Source organism: Leishmania mexicana, chromosome 31, assembly GCF_000234665.1.
Source record: "Leishmania mexicana MHOM/GT/2001/U1103 complete genome, chromosome 31".
Classification (NCBI taxonomy): domain Eukaryota; phylum Euglenozoa; class Kinetoplastea; order Trypanosomatida; family Trypanosomatidae; genus Leishmania; species Leishmania mexicana.
Window position 1 is genome coordinate 649,227 of NC_018335.1, and position 20,579 is coordinate 669,805.

General features: G+C 57.9%; 5 protein-coding genes across 5 annotated transcripts; all 5 read right to left on the reverse strand.

Annotated features, from left to right (window-relative positions):
- Positions 1–1,741: 1,741 nt before the first annotated feature.
- Positions 1,742–3,433, reverse strand: LMXM_31_1690 (putative protein phosphatase 2C; the record flags this gene model as incomplete). Its single annotated transcript, XM_003877964.1, has 1 exon — positions 1,742–3,433. The coding sequence occupies one exon, from the start codon at positions 3,431–3,433 to the stop codon at positions 1,742–1,744; it is 1,692 nt and encodes a 563-aa protein (XP_003878013.1).
- Positions 3,434–6,249: 2,816 nt separating this feature from the next.
- On the reverse strand, positions 6,250–8,766 carry LMXM_31_1700 (conserved hypothetical protein; the record flags this gene model as incomplete). Its single annotated transcript, XM_003877965.1, has 1 exon — positions 6,250–8,766. The coding sequence occupies one exon, from the start codon at positions 8,764–8,766 to the stop codon at positions 6,250–6,252; it is 2,517 nt and encodes an 838-aa protein (XP_003878014.1).
- Positions 8,767–10,099: 1,333 nt separating this feature from the next.
- On the reverse strand, positions 10,100–12,115 carry LMXM_31_1710 (conserved hypothetical protein; the record flags this gene model as incomplete). Its single annotated transcript, XM_003877966.1, has 1 exon — positions 10,100–12,115. One exon carries the CDS (start codon positions 12,113–12,115, stop codon positions 10,100–10,102), a length of 2,016 nt encoding a protein of 671 aa, XP_003878015.1.
- Positions 12,116–13,596: 1,481 nt separating this feature from the next.
- On the reverse strand, positions 13,597–15,777 carry LMXM_31_1720 (conserved hypothetical protein; the record flags this gene model as incomplete). Its single annotated transcript, XM_003877967.1, has 1 exon — positions 13,597–15,777. The coding sequence occupies one exon, from the start codon at positions 15,775–15,777 to the stop codon at positions 13,597–13,599; it is 2,181 nt and encodes a 726-aa protein (XP_003878016.1).
- A 1,386-nt stretch (positions 15,778–17,163) lies between these two features.
- On the reverse strand, positions 17,164–18,135 carry LMXM_31_1730 (putative coatomer epsilon subunit; the record flags this gene model as incomplete). Its single annotated transcript, XM_003877968.1, has 1 exon — positions 17,164–18,135. The coding sequence occupies one exon, from the start codon at positions 18,133–18,135 to the stop codon at positions 17,164–17,166; it is 972 nt and encodes a 323-aa protein (XP_003878017.1).
- Between the last annotated feature and the right edge of the window lie 2,444 nt (positions 18,136–20,579).

Sequence of the window (20,579 nt, forward strand, 5' to 3'; positions counted from 1 at the left end):
TAGAAGTCGCGCCCACAAGACTGACACAAACACAAGACGACGGCACCACCACACAGACACAGTCGGGCATGTGCTCACGACACAGGCGCAGAGAACAGAATGCTATGGGCAAAAGACACCGCGATGAACACGCGGACAAAAAGAAAAAAAAGTGGAGGGCGTAAACTCGGGAAGAAGTCGACGACCGACCACCACCAAACAAACCTTCACACAAATCTTGTTTCTTTTTTTCCTCTGCCACTGTGCCGACTCTCTGCCGCCGTGCATGAGTCCAACCTCCCTCCACCCCAGGCCTTTCAAGGCTCCATCCCTGTGGTGCGACGGGGGGTGGGGGGTTTGGCTACCCGGCTTCTCCACCCGCAGAACGAGTGTGCTGGCCCCTGACCTAGGGAGTACTGCAGTGCCCCCCCCCCGCGCACCTGTCATCCGTGTTCATTAAGGGGTCGAAAACACCGACGAAAACACACGAGAGAAGAGACGCAGCCAGAGCACTGCAGTTCAAGTACAGACACACGCATAGGCATACGCACGCAGGATAAAGGAGGAAAAAAAGGCGCAGCAGCCTTCTCAACGTCGAGCGAGCAGGCAAGCGAAAGAAACAACGCTAGAGGACATTAACAAGGGCACGTGGCATACCTAACTCCTTCAACTACAACGGACAGAGGCACCAGATGTCACGTGGAGGTCGCGAGGAGAGGCGAGGGGGTAGAGGTACTCTTACGTGTGTGTGCATGTGTGTGTGTCTGTGCTGTAAGTGAACCGGCCACTCTGTATGAGTCGCTCTCGAAAAACAAAAACGCCAAAAATACGAAAAAGACGTGAAGAAACCGCACACACACACAGACACAGACAGAATAATTTCTTGTTAAAGTCTCAGCTGTGATTTGCCGCGTTCTTCTCCCGTTGCACAGCTGCGGAAGGGGACGGCAATCCACATCCACGGAGTGCCTCGAGCACCTCGCAGTCACTGACTTCGTCACGTCCCATTCTTTTTTTTTCACTCTTGCCGGAAAGGCGCGACCCCGAAGGGCTCCCACGTCGCCCAATTGCGGTTGTGCGAGTGGGCGCTAGAGTGCACCCAACAGTGCAGACCTTACCTGCGACACACACACACAGGAAATCCGGCACGCACCTTCCGCGCACTGGAGAGTTCATCCACTAAGCGGGGAATGCCCTTTGGTTGCGATGCAGCATAGAAAAAGGAAGAGAGAAGATTAACAAAGAGAGATTATGGTAAAGGGGGAAGTGGGTGGGGGAGGGGGTCGGCCGGGTCGGGTGTTTCACATCACACGAAAAAAAAGCAAAAAACAAGCAAACAAAAAAACAATATAGGCAAGCAGACATAGACAGGTAGATGAATAGGGAAGAAAGCAAAAAGATAAATCGAATCGGGGCATCGCTCGGCAAGCGGACATGCACTAACTCCAGCGACACACCAAAAGAACAGACCCCCACACATGAATCTACACGCTCATCTTATCCTTTCCTATGCCTCCCAGCGACAACGGGCGCCAGCGCACGAAACCACACAACAACACCCGCACGGCTCTATCAACACAAAAACGCATACGCCGCTGCGCAGGTCAAAGAATTCAGTTTTCCCACCTGCGGAGCGCCTTCCGTACCACGATCATCATCTCATAAAATCGCACACACCTGACGTGGGCTGTGAAACATACATTTAGCCCTGTAAAGTCTGTACGCGATAGCACTGGGTATCAGGTCCGCGGCGACGCCTCGCCTAAACACACTTGCCCCTCATGCTGAAATCGGGCACCGACGCGGTGGGAGAGAGCACCTTGGGGTGCAAGCCCATCGCAGCAGAAGACTTGTTCGAGGTGTCGTCACAGTCGCCACTGCTGGGTGCGTCCTCGGGAGATTGAGGGCTACTAGAGCTGCGCAAGGCTTTCGTGAACGGAGATCTGGATGGTGCTGAGGTTACCTTCGCAGAGGAGACCATTGGCAATACCATAGGCGACTTTTTCGGTTCCGCACAGCCGACTTCCTCTCTTCTATGGCCGGATGTTGCTTCGTTGTCAGCCGCTGCGGAGCTTGCCTTCCCCGCGGTGTCGGGGGTTGAGGATACGCTGTTGGACACCTCGGACGCGGCGGCATGCGAGTGATTATCATCCGTGCTGGAGAAGGTGGTGCCGTCGTCCGCCACGGATACGGATGCGACTGACAGACGCAGTGGCACGATATGTGGCGAGCTGGTGGTGCTTGCCTGGGCTGTTTGAGTGCCGCCTTGAGGCCCTCGCTTGAACTTGACGATGACAACAGACATGTTGTCGCAGCCGAGCCGGAACGGCTGCGGAGAGAGACAGGCATCCATCAGCTCCTCACAAATCTTCCCAAGTGGTACACGCTCCTGGATGCGCGGCCGCACAAAGTCCACGACCTGCTTGCTCGACATGATATCCCAGATGCCGTCGCACGCCAAGACGGCAAACTCGTCCTTGTCACGGTTGAGCTTCGTGACCCGCACTTCCGGCGCACTGGTCACCGCCTGCATCTCCCACGATACCTGCATGTTGTTTTTGAACATAAAGTCACCGATGGCGCGACTCAGAGCCAGCATGCCGTTTACACGGCGGTTCAGAACGTAGCAGCCAGCGCGCTCGATGCGCATCTGCTCGGACGGTAGAAAAGGCTTGTGATCTGTGCTGAGCGCATCGACGCTGCCGTTGCGGCACATGACACAGCGGCTATCGCCGGCGTTCGCGCAGTACACGTCATCGCCGTCTAAGTAGAGCACGACCGCCGCACACCCGCCACGCTCAAAACTCGGGAGAGAGTGCAGATACTTGTCAATCGCAATAAAGCCGTCATAGAGGGCCTTCGAGATTTCGCCTTTCATGAACGCCTTCGTCTGATGGACAAACTGGAACATGTACTCGCCGCAGTACTTGGCCGTTGCGGCTCCGCTGTGGCCATCGTAAACACCAAAGAACCCACCCTTTTCGAGGAGCAGCAACGTATGCGCGTCCTCCATGGAGCGACGCCATCCTTGCATACTACTTGAGCCGTACTCCAGGAACTCGTTCTCCCCGCTGACGCTCTCCTTTTCCTTCATCGGCTCGCTCATAATGTCAGCGCGGCGCAGCAGCTCATCGAAGTTCGGCTGCCCAGCGTTGCGGACCACCCATGCGAGCACAATCTGCAGCAGCTCCAGCCATCCCATCAGCCATCCACCGATGAGAACGGTGAGGGCCACAATAACGCCATATGAATAGTAGCCGTAGCCTGTCATTACTGTGATGGTAACGAAGAGCAGGATGGAGCGGGCAATGTAGGTGCGCCGATCACGCATCTGCTGCTGCAGCAGACGCGTCATATGCACCTGCTGCTGACTCAAGTACTGCATCTGATTTTCGGAGGACATCGGCTGTTTGGCGGGAGGTCGTCGCGGTGGGGCACGCTTCAGTGGAAGCATCACGGGACACCAACCAAGCAGTCACCGATCCACACCTGGGGTGTGCGGGCTGGGGAGGAGAAGAGAGCAGGAAGCAAACAAAACAAGAAAAGAAGGGAACGCAAATGGCGGCCTTTCAACAAACCTTGCAGATGATGCGGCCCTCTCCTCAGGCTAGCCCACAGGGCGTGGGTGTATAAACGGTTCGCCTCGAAGAGGCAGACAGAGGAGATTTGATGAAGTGAAGCAGCTCACCAGCGGTCGTCTCGGTATTTTGTTGTTCACAGAAAAGGGGCAAATCGTAGAAGGGAGCGAGCTAGGTGCACACCGACAGCCGACTCAGCAACAGAGAAGCAAAGACCCAAATGATGAGAACGCCGAGCCTCGATTGTGGATACCTGTGGCGACTATCGCCTTTCCCGGCTCAAACACAGAGAGCCCCCTCACACACGCGCACCCACGCACAGGGAAGGGAGGTCTGTTGTTTCTTTGCGACGTACAGATACACAGACAAGCGCGTTCAAGGAAGCTGTTCACAACAAAACAGAAAAAGGGGGAAAAGGAGGAGCCGGCGAGAGGGAAGCGCGCGCACAGTGCAGACGGGCGAGATCGAAAAATTGACAGAGAAGCACACGCGTTATGTATGAATAGCCCCACGATGTGTGCATCAAGACACAGACCGCAGAGGAGAGATACGACGAGAGAGGTGGCCACTGTCCGCGGGTAACACAAACATACACAACAAAGGAGGGATCGGAGAAATGGCGCACTGGAATCAAGAGGGTTCGCGTTTCACCCTCGTTACCCTTGGCGTGCTTGTTACGTTGTGCGTCCGTGATGGTGGGCCGGCGTCTGCTATTAGTGTTTTGTGCTGTGAAAGGAGGGGGAGAACAGCGCAGCAGCCCCTCTTTTTTTTACGTTTTCCCTTATGTGGAGCGCGCACCAGAGAGCGGTAAGACGAAGCGAGGATGGCGGGAAGGCCGGGGCGACAAGGACGGTCAAGTTTACCGTGATCGACGGGTGTGCACAAGAGACGCCGACACCCACGGAGATGCCGCTCTGAGGCAGCGTGGAAGCCGAGTACTTGACTCTGGAAAAGCAACGCAGTGCACGGTGCTCGGAGAAGTCTAAACAGAGGAAGCGAAAAGTATCGGCACACTCAAGACGACTCTGCAGGTGCGGACCACAAAGGGAGCGAGAACGTTCTTGTCGCTGGATTAGGTTTTGCTGTGTGTGTGTGTGTCTGTCTACAGGAGGCCGCGTGTGCCTCGTCCTATCTTTACCCGTTTTTTCGTTTTTTTTCTCTCTCTCTTTACTCCTTACTACGCCTCTCTATTTCTGAACGGCGTCACGACGTCTCCGGGCAACGCGTCTGAGCAGCAAAGGCACTATATACGGCGACAGCTGGCTGTTCCCTCTCCCCCTTCCGCCGAAGAGGCTACTGGAACGCCAAGATACGCACGCAATTCACAACCTAGAATGGGGAGTTGTTGCACTAATTCCGCACACGCGAAAATTGGGGGGGGGGCAAAAGGGGCGCGAACAAAATGAGCGCATGTATACGCGCGTTGCCACCAGTGAGCAACACGGGAGATGGTGGTGGAAGGGGCCCAAAGAGCAGCAGCGCGCACCCATACAGAACCTACGTGCAACCATGCACATGAGGAAGGAAGGAGAAGCGGAGACGTCAGTGGTTAGAGGAAGCCGGCGTGCGGATGGGAGAGGTGTAAGAAGGGGTCGGAATAGTGGGTCACACACAGAACACACACACACATAAGCAGAGAAGTGTCGATGGGGAGGGGGTGATGAGGAAGGCTAGCGAAACGGCAAGTGGACGGATGCACGGGTGTTTGCATGTGCCATTCACCGCACCTGGCAAAGACGTTGACATCGACAGGAAGACGACACAGTAGCGTGTCAGCGATGACGAGATGCATCCATGTGTTTTTACCAATGAAGACGTGACACTAAGTGGAGACGGCGTCGACACACGGGGTCTCCGGTTGACAACGCCAGCTCTCATGAAGGAGAACCACCCCAAAACCTGGCAGTTTTTTCTTTTGTTTGTCAGCCTGCTTGTCTTTCCACGTCGAGCATACTTCCATCGAGCACGCATACGTAAATCATACAAGGAATGCAACCAAACAAAGGACTTGCATGCAACCACCTCGACTGGTGCGATGGCCACAATGCCCACCCTCCTCCGCCCTTTTATTCCCTTCGACACCATACGCAAATTCGAGCAGCGGAGGGGAGGGGGGACGGAGGGGAGGTGGTGCCCTTAAACAGGAACGGTGACCGAAGAATGCACACGCACAAGGCAAAGAAAGCGCAGTCCGCGCCACAGAGGAAGATCTGCACCATCCGAAGCAGACAAAAAGCTGCCGAGACAAAGAGACTTTACACAAGAAGCGGAAACGTGTGCGCAGGGCTCGAGGAGAGCGACGTAATCGTGTGTCCCAAAGCTGACGCCCACTTCCCTTCAACGTATAACGGGGAGGGGAAGGGCTACACCCACGAGAAGACCGTACCGTCGTATGCGAGAGAGCCTGCAGCAACCCCATGACCCTACTCATCCACCCCCTGGCTGTGCTTGAAGCCATCCTCCCCGTGTAAGAAAGGAAAAAGCCACTACGCTGTGGTGCACACGGTCCTCTGTCAGGATTTTTTTCTATGAAGCTCAGCAGTCTACGCCAGGAGTGCTCGCCCGCACACAGAAGACTTCATCGCGCACATGACCGTAGAGACGCAAAATTAGAAGACACGTGAGGGCGGTTCTGAGAACAAGAAAACATTATCTATGCCGTCCCTGCCACCTCCTCTTTCTGGTAGGTTTGTCAGACAGCCCACGTCTCCCCGGCAAGTCGACCACCCCGCATGGCAGCAGCGCTCACAGTCCGTCCACGTTCCTCCTCGCCGACGTGCGCTGGTGGGGAGTACAGCTGCTTATACATGTCGGGCATTTGCATGCTGCGCCGCGATGATAATCCACTCGGCGACGGCAAGTTCGATAGGATGCGCTGGATCGGATGCCGGATGCTCGGCTTCATCGGCGTGCGTACTCTGGCTTTGTGGCGGACACTGGGGCCAGTCGTGGGGCTCGACCCCGACCCTACAGATGTGTTTGTGCCGACACTGGTGTCGTGGGCATCCGTCGCCTCCGTCATCACGCGCTTCTCTGTCATTGGAATTTCCAGTAGCAGTGTAGCGGCGGAAGCCGGGGAAGCACGTTCCAGCAGGCGCTCCGCTGCGGACGCTAGCTCGATAAAGTCGCAGGCAAACAGAGCGTGCTCCGATGTGTGGCGAAGTGCCTGAAAGAGCGGTGTGTGACGCAGCCGCACAAAGGACGCGAGGAGCGACGCGAGCTGGTCCTGCTGGTCACGGAGCTGCTGCTGCAGCGCCGACTCTCCGCCGCTCCGCCCATTCGCCGGCGGTGTCGAAAGCGCATAGGCTCCTGCCTGGGCAACTCCCCTGGCGCCTGGCGGTGTCCGCAGCTCCCCCGTTCCCGGTTCTGGAAATTGTGTAGCCACGCCGCACAGGCGACGGTCGCTGTACTTTTTGACGTGTGCCGCAATGAAGGGCAGAAGGCGGGAGGCGCACACCGCCTCGCCGTCGTCCATGAACGACCTCTCCTCCTCATCGTCTGTGAGAGCACGTGATGTCGAGGAAAGCGACGAGGAGGGCAGCAGCACATGCGCAAAATCGTCCACCTCTCCGTTGCTCGCCACCGCAGATTTGCGAGCTTTTCGCGAAGTCGACTTGAATGGACCCTCGACGTACGCCACAGTGGAGCCCTTCCACTCAAAGTGGAACTCGCGGTCGATCGGCGTGCTATGCTGAAGAAGATGCAGCACTTCCCGAGGAAGACTGGGGATGGGATCCTGCTCTGCCGCCTTGTTCGCCATCGCCACTGTCTCCTCCACAAGGTTGCCTTTGGTGAGAGCGTTCGCCCTCATCCCGTCCACCAGCTGCGCAACAGTGGCAGCGCCGCAGTGGTCACGCGACGTCAGAGATGTACGTACCATCAAAGGCAGCTCAGAGAGGTACGTGTACAAGCGCATCCATGCTCGCTCATTCCACTCCTCCTGTGCCACATCGTCCACAAGGAGTCGCAGCTGCCGCTCCAGCTGCTGCAGGAAGTACCGCGGGATCACAACAGACTCTGCCTTGTCCATCACAGGGGGTTGCGTGTGCTCGCACCCGCGCTTCTCCGCGTGCACTACCCCTCCGGTTGATGCCGCGCCGTCGTGCAACGGCGTCCACCCCAAGTCGGCACAATTGATCGGCATGGAGTCGCTCACATTCTCGCCGGTAGACATGATGGGACTCATCATGGCCGCCGCGAGCCACCGATCTGGCGTCGGGCTTGCTTCTGCCTTGATAGCGTCTTGTGTTGCGCTCGTCTCCGTCTGCGTGCCGCGGTCTTCGCAAAACCACCGCGGGTTCGTCTGAGTCGTGGAAGCGCGGATGCTGGGCGAGCTCGGCTGCACCTTTGCTGGCGCCCGTGCAGCTGCTGCAGCTGTAATGCTCACCGGTCTCGAGGTGCCCGCGGCTGGCTGCGGTGAGGGGTTGCGGTCAACTTCGTCCTTGCGACTCATGTCCATGCCCTCAAAATATATACGCGGAGACTCGACAACCACTGGTGAGGCGAGCCGAGGTGTCACAGCTTCAACCGCCTTCGTTGCCTCAGGAGGCACCCTCTCCGTGCCTACGGCCGTCGCCGGCGCCGGGCATGGAGCTTGGCTCCCCACAGTGGCCGCGTTCGAGGCGCTTCGGTAGTACGCGCCATCATCCCCGCTGCCGCTGCCACCGTTCACGCGGTACCCAGAGCTCGAAACGCCGCGGCGGGGAGCGTGGATGCCAGCGAGGTCGTTGTGCCCTGGGTCCTGCAGCGCGCTGGCCGTGCCCAGAGTCTTTTTGTGTTGCGCAACTACCTCTACCGTGAGCTTCGGCGCTGGGGTCGCGTCCGAGCTCTCGATACGAGATGTGGCTGCCTCCACCCCCACGGCGCCGTTTCGAGGGTGAGAGTGGTGTCGATGAGAGTGCGCTTGCGACACCTCACGGCTCTTTCCAGCGTGGGTGCGATCGATTGCTGTGGTCGTCGTGGGGGCGGCACTGTTGTGTGCGTGGCTCATGTGCGCCACGCGAGGTCGACTGGAGCTGCGGCTGCGCGCGCCAGCCGCGCCGTGGCTTGCTGAGCGGGCCACGGTGCCTGCACGCGACGTCGACGAGGCGGCGCGGCGCCGATGACGCGAAGGCGTGGTCGCCTTTTGAAGCACCAACACCGTTCCGAGAAGTAATGTAACGCAGGAGATGAAGACAACCGTCTCCTTGTACTTGGTCAGCGACTGCATCGTTTTGCCTGAGGAAACAGGATGGGGAGAATGGCAGCGCACTCGCGACCCGCGGACGCAGAGGACGTGCAGAAACCGCGACGTCGATGTATCTATAGCGAGGAGAAAAGCGAGAGAAAGAGCGTACCGCTCTCTGTTTGATCTATGGTGTCCTCCCTCACAATTGATGGTCGATCGAAGACCCGCGTAGCTCTATGGTTTGGCCGCCACACTGTATGAATGACCCTCTAGTCCACCGCTCCCCCTGACACCGAGTCGCACCTTGTCTCCTCGTGCGCGGCTCTGGGAGGAGGCGCCAAAGCAGAGGAGCAGCTTTGGCGTCTAAGCGGTCCACTCCCCGACTCTGGAGGCGTTGTGAGCAACACCTGCTTTCGATGGGAACACCAGCCGGATACTATCAACCACAAGGATCAGATGCGTGAAGAAGGTTTCCAATCGGCAATGGTGTGCCACGCGCACCCTTCTTCCTGACAGGATACGTGAAGAGTGCTTGTGACGCTGATGAATGATGTCGCGACAGAGAGAGAGCAGGAGGGGGCGTTACGGAGGGTAAAACCTCTACGCGCCTGTATCGCCACGTAACTAGGCGGACAGGGCCTCGGAGGAGAAGAACAACAAATCACTAAAATGCCGTTGCTGTTGTGTGTGCAGCCTGGTAGATGCTCACACGACACACAAATGGGTGTTACCGCTCGATCCCGCTCAGGGGCTGCCGTCTGACTTTACGTTCCTCGGCTCCTCTACCAGAGTTGCACATTGACGATGGCGGAGAGGTCACACCAAGTGAGAGAAGAAGGGAAGGAGAGAGAGAGAGCAAGAGTGAGGGCGATTTGGTTAGGTGGGAGGGAGTTGCCATCGCATACACGATCGAGAAGAAGGTGAGGAGAGTGACCGGCGAAGATAGTTGTTGCGCTCGAAAGGACCGTTTGTGTGCTTGCTTGAATGCACAATGCGGAGGATTGGATCTTGTTGAGAGAGACACCAGGCAAGCGCACCCACGTCTGCAATCATTGGCGTAGACGTGCCGTAGAGAGGGGAGGGGGCGGGGCGGGGGCTCACAAGTCAGGGTGTCCGTTTGGTCATCGGTGGCGTTGTGAGTCCGCATCACGCCACGTACGTGTACCGGGTAAGAAGCAGAGCCACGCCTCGGTTGCACAAGAGGATAAGCGGGACAGCTCTACAGCCTCTTTCCACGGGTACGCTGATGTCGGTTTCCGAGACGTGTGGATTAGAGCAATCTGTGAGGCGAACGCACATACATGCGCGCATTACGGAAGCAGTGCAGGCCATGCGGCATGGCACCTTACAACACCGCCACTTCTCTGCTCTTCGCTCAGAGAGCGGCTAAGCGCGGGTGCATCACAGCAGACAGTCGCTGCAGTGCCACGCCGCTTGCCACCTGCGACGGTAGACCGCGGTGGCCGTTCCCGCCACGGCCGCGGCCATCGCCGGCATCTCCTCTGTGCTCGCAGAAGTGAGCTCCTTCCGGAAGAACCGTGAGGACGCCTGTGCACAGCCCCATCAGCTCAGGATGCGGCAGTCTGCCCTCCTGGGGAACGAGTAGTACCAAACCGCCATCACTCGCCTCTCGAAGACTCGACTCGCTATCGCAGAGGGAGCGGGTCTGTCCGTTAGCCTTCAAACGTCGAAAAGCCTGCAAAGACGCCGGCGAAGATGCAGCCGCGTCAACCTCACAGCCCTGACCCGCCCGCTGCCCATCAACGGTCGCTTCATACAGGAAGTCGTGCCCGCAATCAAGCAACCACCAGTTTCTGGGTGCACTGAGTCCGTATGCCTCCTCTACCCTGGCGTGCATCGCCGCCGCCCAGTCACGTGGGGCGCTGTCCGACATTGCATCGCTCGTTAACGCGATTGATGGGGAATCGGGTAGAGCACCAAGGTGCACCGGTGGGGTGTAGTGGTAGGAGCCGACGGCGCCGACGACGTTGATCTTGCGTCGACCGACATAGAAGATGTAGTCGACGAGGAAGGCGTTGGCGCTTCGAATGAGCCCGCCAAAGTTCCGCTGGTCGTACTCGTTCTCATACAAGACAGAAAGACCAAAGTGGGAGGCCTGCGACGGCGAAGACGCGCCCGCATCTCCGTTTGGGTGTCGATAAGAGTCCACCGCTTGAGGCCTGCCGCTGTACCGCAGCAACGCCTTTCGGTAAGCGCGCAGTTGGTGCTGTATTTCTTCAGAATCGCGCAGGTAGAAGACTGGATGGAGGGGACGCTGGTCCACACGAGGGGTCGTGTTTACATGGGCGTCGCCGACTGATTTCGTTGGCCCAGAAGACGTTGCGTCCGTGGCCGTTAACGCGCTTTCACTCCCGAAGGTGACGGGAGCTGGAAGGGCCTTGCAGAAAAAGGCCTGATACTCCTGTAGACGGCGCCGCAGCTCATCGAGCTCGTCGTAAGAAGAGGGGCCATCAGGCGGTGAGCCATCAATGGTTGAGCACGACAAAGAGCGTGCGGAGTAGATCTCACGCGCCTGCGGACAGGCTGCGTCCATGTAGCAATAGAATAGCGCTATACCCAAGGATGTGGCCACGTTGAGGGAGCTGGTGGTGCCATACTGAGGAACGTAGACCACCATATCCGCGACAGGCGCGGGCGTTGACGGAGGGATACTGGCGAGTGCAGCGGCGCGGGTGCGAGCGCAGAGAAGCGCCTGCGTCGTGTCCTCCTTGGCCTGCAAGAGGCTCCGTCGAACGCCCCAGTTTTCGTGTCCCACGACGAGACGGATGCACCCGCCCTTCTGAGTCGCAGCAGTGGAGAGGCGCGTGCGCATGATGCTCTGTGCACGATCGGCAAAGTTCTCCAGCGCCACTAGCGGACAGGCATTACGCGCTGCAGCCGTGGTTTCGCCGTTGTCGCAAGGCGGGTGAAAAAGTTCTGAAAAGTAGTCCACCTCACCGAACAGGGCGATGCCGTCGAATGGAGACGCAGACGATGTGCCTGAACCGCCGCAGCCAGATGGATTCGGCTCCGCTTCGGCATGACCGACGGCGCTCGAGTTGCAGAAGACATCCTCATGCACCTCATGGACAAAACAGTCCCTGGGGGTTGCCTCTCGCACCTGCACATGCTCAATCGCCTTCCAGGAGGTTGCCCTCAAAAATGTTGGCGGCGACGCTGTTTGAAAGTACAGACATGTTCTTATGCTATTCGTGGCATTAAAGGCGCTGTGGCACCCTTCCAGACCCACTTGGACGCGCGTCAGTGCGCCGCCGAGGTCGGCCCATTTCGGCAGATGCCGCGACCACCTCGTGAACGGGTTGGTGGCGAGGTGGATCGGGTTCCTGGGCGGATGCAGGGTTTGCTTCTGCAGCCGCACGGATCGCCGCATCCTGTCAGACAGCGAGTGCCGTGGCGCTTTAATGTGTCGTGGAAACGCATAGTGCAGAGTGTGTGCGGTAGTGCGCAGTGAAGCGAACAGCAGGAGAAGAGTGGATCAAGATGACGGTGGGAAGACGACCTGGACGAACTTTTAGGAGAGAGCACAGAGAGAGGAACCCGTCACTCGAAGCACAGTCCACTTGCGCAAAGTCACCAGACCGAGTTGACGCTTGCGTTGTGTGAGTCGGCTGGCCGTGGCGAGCTTTGGTGGGTTTTTTTTCCAGCTTGCCCCGTTTCTCAGCGCCGTGTCTGCTCACTTCAGCGACAGCCCGGCAGCGCCACATACTTCTCCCGCGTATCTTCGCTTTGCTCTTCAGACTACAGCAAACGCTGCATCAGCGGAAGGCAAACGTGGCAGATGCACATCTCGCGTTATCCGCTGCCCGAACAAACCACGATCAAGCATGACGCACACACGGAATCCTTCACTCTCTACACATGGCCTGGCTCGTCGTCCTTGAGGCAATATTTTTTTTTCTTTCGCCGTAAACCCCACATACTCCTCTGTCGACTGCTCACGCCACGAGTACCAAAGGCACGCAAGCAGCAATAACAAGATGGTGCAGCAGGCGATCAAGAGCAGGCGCGCCTTGTCATCGTTCCAGGGCCACCGTTGCTGCAGGCACACACCGTGTGAGATGGACAGATTCGGTGTGAGGTCGCCACCTTTGAAGTGCAGGAAGAGTCAGTTGCCATGGGTGCATACCCATCAAGCCAAGAGACGGAGATTGACAGGCCATCAGAGTTAAGAAAGGGAGAGAGTCACCAACGAGTGCTGTTCTCGGCGGGAGAGCACGAAAAAAAAAGACCGCGCTGGTGCGTACGCCGTCGTGAGTCTTTTGCCCACAGGCTGCTCCCTCCTCAAAGTCGCGACTCTGGCGTCATGCAATGTGCACCTGCTGCGACAAGCCATGTATGCCTTGCGGCCAGTATCCAAAACGTGGAGGAAGAGGGGGGAGGACAGCGTGGTTTGATGCAGCGACGCGGCGCAGAGGTCTTTCACTCACATCTTTTTTGTTGCTGTTGGTAGCATTTTCTTTTTGGTTCAACTGGTGCCGTGCATATGCTTCTGTTGGGCTGAAAATAAAAGGCCGACGCCTCTTACAGAGAGGGAGAGACGCGTACGTCAGACACGGCTTTCGTTGACCGCGAGCTCCTCATACACGCCCGCCGACCCAGTCCCGCACACAGCCACGTTCGCCACAGCGCCGATTCATAAGTGAAACGCGCAACGCGCACGTGTTCTCTATGGTATCCTTCTATAATCCCTTCCTCGAGAAAGCGGCGAGCACACGACACGAAAACAGGCGTGGTCTGCCAGACCCCAGTGAGACCTGACAGGTGAGGAGGGGTGCACGAAGCGGACAAGGATCGCGTGCCTCTGCAGGGCCTGCCCATATCTGCCCGCGTTCCCTTCACTTTCCCAAGTACCTATGCGCTGTAGATGTGCAGGACACCGCACGCGACACCGTTTCTGGAGGTGGCGCCGCGCCGCAATACGACGTCCGTGTTCGGAATCGTCACCTCCGCCACACGGAGCTCAAACTTTGGGGACGAGCGCGTCGACCAAACCTCCTGGTTCACAACCAGGACGCCAGAAGCGCTGTCCGCGCTGTCGATGTCGGCGCCGTCGACCTCCTCGCTCTGGTGCGTCACGGTAGCAAACTGCGGGCGGGTGGAGGGGAGGAACATAATGTGAGGCAGGCACTCCGTCTTCGATGAGGCCGTCGGCGTTGATGCAGTCACCGGGTCACGGGGTGTGGTCGCCGCATCCCCCTCCTCACCGTCACCGGCTGCGTCCTCCAGTTTCACCCGCTTCACCTTGTGCTTCAGCCACTCCGCCACGTCGGTAGACGGCTGTTCCGCAACACTAAACACAGCTTCCCAACCACGTGAGGAGCTGGCGCTCGACGTGCTCGTGGTGGCATCCCCGCGGTCGGCATCGCCATGGCGACCGCCTTTTGCAGTAGTATTGCTCGTCAACGCAGCAGCAGCGGGCTTGATCTCAAGCAGCTCGTTTTGCGACGGCACGTAGTCCATTCGCAGGTGAGGGAGATGCTTTAGATCCGCCGTCGTCACAGGTAAGCTGTAGAGCGGGACATACAGGCGCCCGTTCACCAAGGCCTCTACGACGCGTCGTAGGCTACCCTCGGCAGTCGGCCACCGCTCGACCATGCGCTCACGCATGCCGCCCACGACATCCTCGTTGCATACGCTGACGTGCACCCCATTCACCGACAGCCGACACGGGTTCGAGCGAATGAGGATGTCGTCTGTGTCCGCGATCGCGTACATGGTGGTAGGGAGCACAGGGATTTGGGTGACGTCACCCCTATGCGACACGAGCAGCACCTTCATATGTGTCAAAAGCGGCCGCGTAGAGTAGTAATTCTTCAGCGTCTCCTCCAGCGTGTCCACAAAGCTCTCCATCACCTCGTTGAAGGTGGCGCCTAGCGACGGCAGCAGCTCGCGCTCAAACTCGCTGGCAAAGGGGAGGATAAAAGGGCCACCGATAATCAGCACATCCGCACCGCGGTGCAGCGCTTGGGAGGTGACCGTGCGCAGCAGCCCCGACACGTCGCGCCGTGGGAACGGCCCACTGCAGAAGTGGATGCGCACGCCAGCGCCGCTGACATCGGCCAGGGCGCCGGCACCCGAAGTCGATGTCACGGTCGCAGACAGCAGTGGTCGGTCCACTCGCCATGGCAGCGTCGGCCGCGATGGCAAAACGAACTCGCGCACGAGAACGCCCGTGAGAACGCCGCGGGCACTGCGCTGAAACGGGTCGCCGATGATGCCGACAGCCATACCGGGATGAAGACCTGTGAACCATGACGCCTGCCGCGTGTAGAGCGAAAGGCGAGTGCCATCACCGGCCGCCGCCTCCTCGTCAGCCTCGGCGGCCGTCCCTGGCGTTTCCTCCCCGGCCTCACCTATCGCCGATGTCGCTGCCATCCCTGTAGAGGGCCGGGCGGTGCTGCCCTCCAGTCTACCTGATGTTCGCGCACAGAAGCCAGCGTGCGATGCATCCTGAAGGAGGGAAAAGAACGCGCCTGTCGTGCGATCTGCTTGCGCCATTGCCTGCAGAGCACGAATGTAGCACTCATCGTCATCCATGTCCCGCACCACGTAGAACTCCCACGGTGCCTGCTGGGTTGCCGCACTCACCGCCGACGGATCCTGCACTTGTGTCAGGATGCCAACAGCGCGGAACAAGGGCCCACCGGAGGCAACTGGCGCACCTCCTGCCAGGGGGACCATTCCGTCCGCGTCATCATCATCTTCCAGCTCTGTCTCCACCACTGTACCCCGGCAGGTGCCCTCCTCCTGTGTCTTCACGAGTCCTCGCCAGAGAGGCACGCGGTATAGCATCTCCTTGTAGAAGTCAATCACGTGCCTTCGAATCGTCGGCGCGGACTTGTCTTGGAGGCCGCAGTAGGAGGAGCTCCTGAAGTTGGCGGTGTTACGCGCCTCCACCGTGACAAGGGCAGAGCTGCCAGCGCTGCGCTGCTGTGGCGTGAGCAGTGGCTTCTCCAGTCGCGCTGGTGGGTGCTCGAGACCAAGAAGAAGATTCAAGTTGGCCGCAGCCTTCCAGTTGCCCTCCACTTGCATTGTTGGCCAGGCAGTGCGTTTCTGGCAGGAGGAGAAGAGGCTGCAAATACCCGAAGCGAACACGAGAGGAAGGGTGCGTCGTCCGAGGCCGATGCAGAAAAGCAGAAGGCACACACAGCTGAGCCGCCGGTACGTGAAGTAGGTGTGGCACTTCAGTGGTGTGGCGGATACAGGTCGCAGACTATAAATAAAGGAGTGATGGAGGAAAAAGCGGGGGGTGGGGGGCAGCTGAAAAGTGGTAGAAGGCCTGCCAATGTGGGAATGACAGATCAAAGCGAGCGGCGTAGGGTAAGTCGTGTACACGCTTACGAGAGAAAAAAAAGAGGGCTGGAGGAAAGCTTCTCCTCACGCGCTTGCAGCCGCGCGCCGGCAGCGCCGATGGCGATCCCTGACGTGATGAAAACCCACGAACCAACTCATCTTGACGCTAAAGCCCCTTGAACCTTCTCCGTGGCACGCATAAAAGGAGGAGGGCAGAATCATGCGCTCGTTCGGCATCATTGCCATGCCCAGTGTCGGCAGGCTGAATAATTCACGTCGTGCGCGGTTCTCCGCTGCGGGTGTGAGCTGACGCCGTTCCCCCTTCTCTTCAGTATACCTCGCTTGTGTTCCGAAACCCAGCACACAGTTGAGAAGACATAGGTGACAAGCTTCACCGTTGGTTTGGGCGCAGGGAAGAAAGCGAGGCGTCAGTAGGATGCCGTAAAGCGTAGAAGAAGAGTGCGGGGTCGCCAAGAGAAACCAGCCCAAACGTCTGCCGAGCACAGACACCACTGCTGTTTTCTGTCGCCATCCCAACACCTTCCTCTCTCCACAAGACTTCGAGGCATTCACGGACGCACACACGGCAAAGGTACACTACAACAGAACAACACAAAAGGAATACACACACAAGGGTCGAGCGCAGAGAGAAGAAAAACGGGCCCAACAAAGAATGGCTTCGACGTGACGGCAAACACCGAGGCCAATCTCTTGTCCAGGATACACGAAGGATACGGTGGCGACCTAGAAGCTCGCGGTGAATGACAGAGACGGCGGAGTGAAACGAAATAGAAAAGCGGCCCCGCTGCCTTGAAATTTTCGCTTTCATTTCTCGTCACCCATAAACAGGCACCAATACGAGCCTACTGCATCTGCTCCGCTCTCGTCCCACTAGGAGCAGGGTGTGTGCACGCAGAATTGCCCAGGGCACGCACAGACCCCCCCCCTCTCTTCCTCACCCCGCTCCGCCACTATCGACCGAGTCGGTAGGACGCGCCTTGCAGTTGCTTGCCAATGAGAGCCGCCCATGTGCACGGTCGCCTACTAAGGCGCGCGCAAGGAGAGTCCTTACACTACCAGCGTCCTTGGCCACGGTGCTGCCTTAAAACTGATGAACGTGGGCAGCTACACTTCCACCATGAAAGCGCTAATATCTTGGTCGAGGTTCCGCTCCTTGGCATGGTAGGCGTCACCCCACGTACCATGCATCGAGACCGCCTGCTGGATGTAGCGCTCAGCGTCGTCGAGGGACTTCGCCTTGTGGGCACTGACGGCGGCGAGGTTCACCAGTGTGGCCTCATCGTTGGAGCGGACGGCTAGCGCGTCGAGCAGCGAGCGCTCCGCCGCGTCGTAGTCCTTGAGACCCATGTGCGCGAGGGCCATCAAGTTCGACACCATGATGCTCTGGCCACACCGCAGCTGCACCTCCTTGAAGGCGGATACGGCCGCGTCATAGTTGGCCGCGTGCACGTCAGACGCAGCCTGATGGAGGGAAACAATGCCGCTGTACAGTATGGTCACGATCGCCTCGCTGTCCACCTGCTCCATGCGCTTCACCTCTTTCGCCGCCTCATCTGGCCGATTCAGCCGCAGCAGTGCCTCTATCGCCACACCGTGCAGCTCCACCGTGTAGCGCCTGACCAGCGACCCCTCCGGAGTGGGCAACTCGCCGAGCCACTTCTTTGCCAGCGTCAGGGCCCCGATGACGTCTTGCTGGTAGAACAGGGCTGTGGCAGCGAATACGGCCTTGTAGACAGCATCCGCCGCCACCGTCTCCGCATCGCTCTGTAGACGCTGCGTGACGTTCGTGACCGGATCGGAGAGGGCACCGTAGTCGCGCATAGCGCAAATCAGCTCTGCCCACGTGTGAATCGTCACGAGCAGCGGGTTTCTCTCCGAGCGAAGCTGACTGATAACGGCGTCGACTTGGCCGAGACCAATCTGCCCCAGAGCGATCACCGCGTTCTTCTCCGCATTGAAGGCGGCCACATCAACCGGCCTGCTCGACAGAGCGCGCGCAGTGCTGCCATCAGCGATGGCCTGATGGTAGTTGCCCACCACGAGGGCGTTGCGCACGTCAAAGAGGACGTCTGTCATTTGGCTGAGCCTTGTGCTTGCTGAAGCCCGTGATGAGACTTTCGTAGCTCCCTCTGTTCTCTCTCGAGCTCGCTAGCCTGCCAGAGATGGTTTGCGGTTCGCGGTTTTCCTTTTTTTTGGTGGGGAGGAGGGGAAGTCGGCACGTGTGGGGAATGAGCGAGCTTTGAGTTCTGCCGACGCGTGCGAGGGCCCCAAAACAAAGCACCGAAGAGAAAGAGTAGGAAAGGTACACAATGACTGGATAGCAGCGGAGGGGGAGGGCTCCCGCCGGCGGTATGGAAATATTACTTTTCTTTGTGGAGAGGGGGGAGGGGACTGGAATCTCTCCTGCTATAGAATGCTGATATGGGCGGCCGTCTGTTTGATTTTTTCTTTTCGTGTCGTTCGCGTCGAACAGCGTATCGCGGCATGTGCGTGTGTGGCAGAGTCGCGTGGCAGTGCGAGTTGATGGGATTACCAAGACGGCACACAGAGGAGAACGCGTACGTGTACGGTGTATGTGAGCGTTGCCAGAGAAGTGCCAACATTCCAAGAGTGATGGGAAAGCCAAAAGATGGACAGTTCAGAACGGGGATGGCCCAATCGTGAGACGGCTGTTCGACACAGTGGGAGGGGGGAGATAACGGCAGCCCTGAGGGACCGCGTGGAGATGCGATACCGTGGAAGGCTGACTAGCTGTCTCTCGTCACCCAGTCCAACGTCAGAGACCCTTTCCGCTGTGCTCGAGTAAAAAAAAGGTAAAGCGCTGCGGAGTTTTTCGTACGACTGTCACTCACACGTGCATGGCAGAGGCTGTGCAGACCGTGCCGTTCGCGAACGGCATCATCGAGTGCGAAGTGACGAATACGAACAAAACACGTGCGTGCGTGCGTGCGCGTGTGTGTCGATCAAGTTCTTTTTGGTCGTGGTCGTGGTGGTGAGGGGGCGGGGAGTTTTCATTGCTGTTCTAGACTTAGTAGATTAAATAGCTAAAAAAAACAGAAGAACAGAGGAAACACAAATAGTGAAACGAGGTGCAACCGTATGAGGAGTTTGTATGTATGCCTGGATGTATGCGTGCGTAGGGGAAAGGGAATCTGCGAGACAGCAAGAGAGAGAGGGAGAGCACGCACACATATATATGCATCAAGGCCATCCTGTTCGCCCCTGCCCTTTCCTTCGTATTCGCCCCCTTCTCCGTCACGCTTTCTCAGGATAGAACGTGCGTGTGGTAAGCACACCCACGTGTGTCACTCCTTTTCTGAGAGTGCCCCATGTATGCCGCGTGGGAGCCACCGCTCTGCAACGTTCCCTCGACGAGTACAAGCATGCGAGAAAAAAAAAGAAAAGACGAAAAGGGAAAAAACAAAACGAGAGAGCATTACATGGCCACGAGACGCAGACGTGCATGCCGGGGTACGGAGACGGAGGCGGGGGCAGAGGCGAGAAGGATGGTGGTGGTGTGTGGGGGAGGGGGGGGGGGCAAAACAAAGGGAATACCACGAAACATACCAAACATGGCTCCAGAGGAATCACGGGTGGAGATGAGCTAGTACAGAGAGAAGGCAGAAAAGGGCTGATTTCACCATATAAAGGTCCTTCCAAAACACGCACACTCACGGACACAAGGGCGCACGCACAGAGGGATGGAGAGACAGAGAGGGCGAGAGCGCCAAAGGTATAACGTGGGGAGAAGAAGAGCCATGGACGCACGCCAGCGGCGGCGGTTGGGGGGAGGGGAGGGGAAGAGCCCTCCTCTGGTATGCGGACCACTCTTCTTCGCTTTTCACTCATTTTTGGCGAAAGACACACACACGCAAAAAAAAGGACAACAAATAACACACAAGACGTCGACAAGAGAATACCACCAGACGCCGACGAAGTCGAGACGGAGCGACACACAAAACACAGGAAGACCACCTCGCGTGCAGCATATACAAAACAAAGGACAGAGAAAACAAACAACGAAGACGGTGTTACGCATGCACACAGACACACACTCACACACTCTCAAAGGGGACCACAGAGAGATCCAGAGAGAGAGGGACACATGAGCAGGTGCACAGAAATCCAGGAAGAGGGGCTACGCCAATGAAACAACAACCGACAGAAAACAACAAAAAAAGAGAAAGCCTCAGAGAAAAGAAAAACTATAGATAAAAGGGGAAGAGTACCAACACGCACACGCACAGATGGTAAAAAAAAAACAATGCGCATTAGGTAGAGGCTGCCTTTTTTGTTTTCGAATGCCTTACTCGTTACTCGTTATGACTAGGCACCGACGGCACACACACGCGCGCACAAACACACAAACACCCGCGACCTGTTACACGATCAACCACAGCACTAGCACTTCAGCAGGCAAAACAAAAAAAGGTATCCTAGAAGGACAAGGGCAACAAAGGGAATAAAGAGGTTCACTACAGTCACGAACACTTCACAGGATACCGTAAGCATGCACAGAG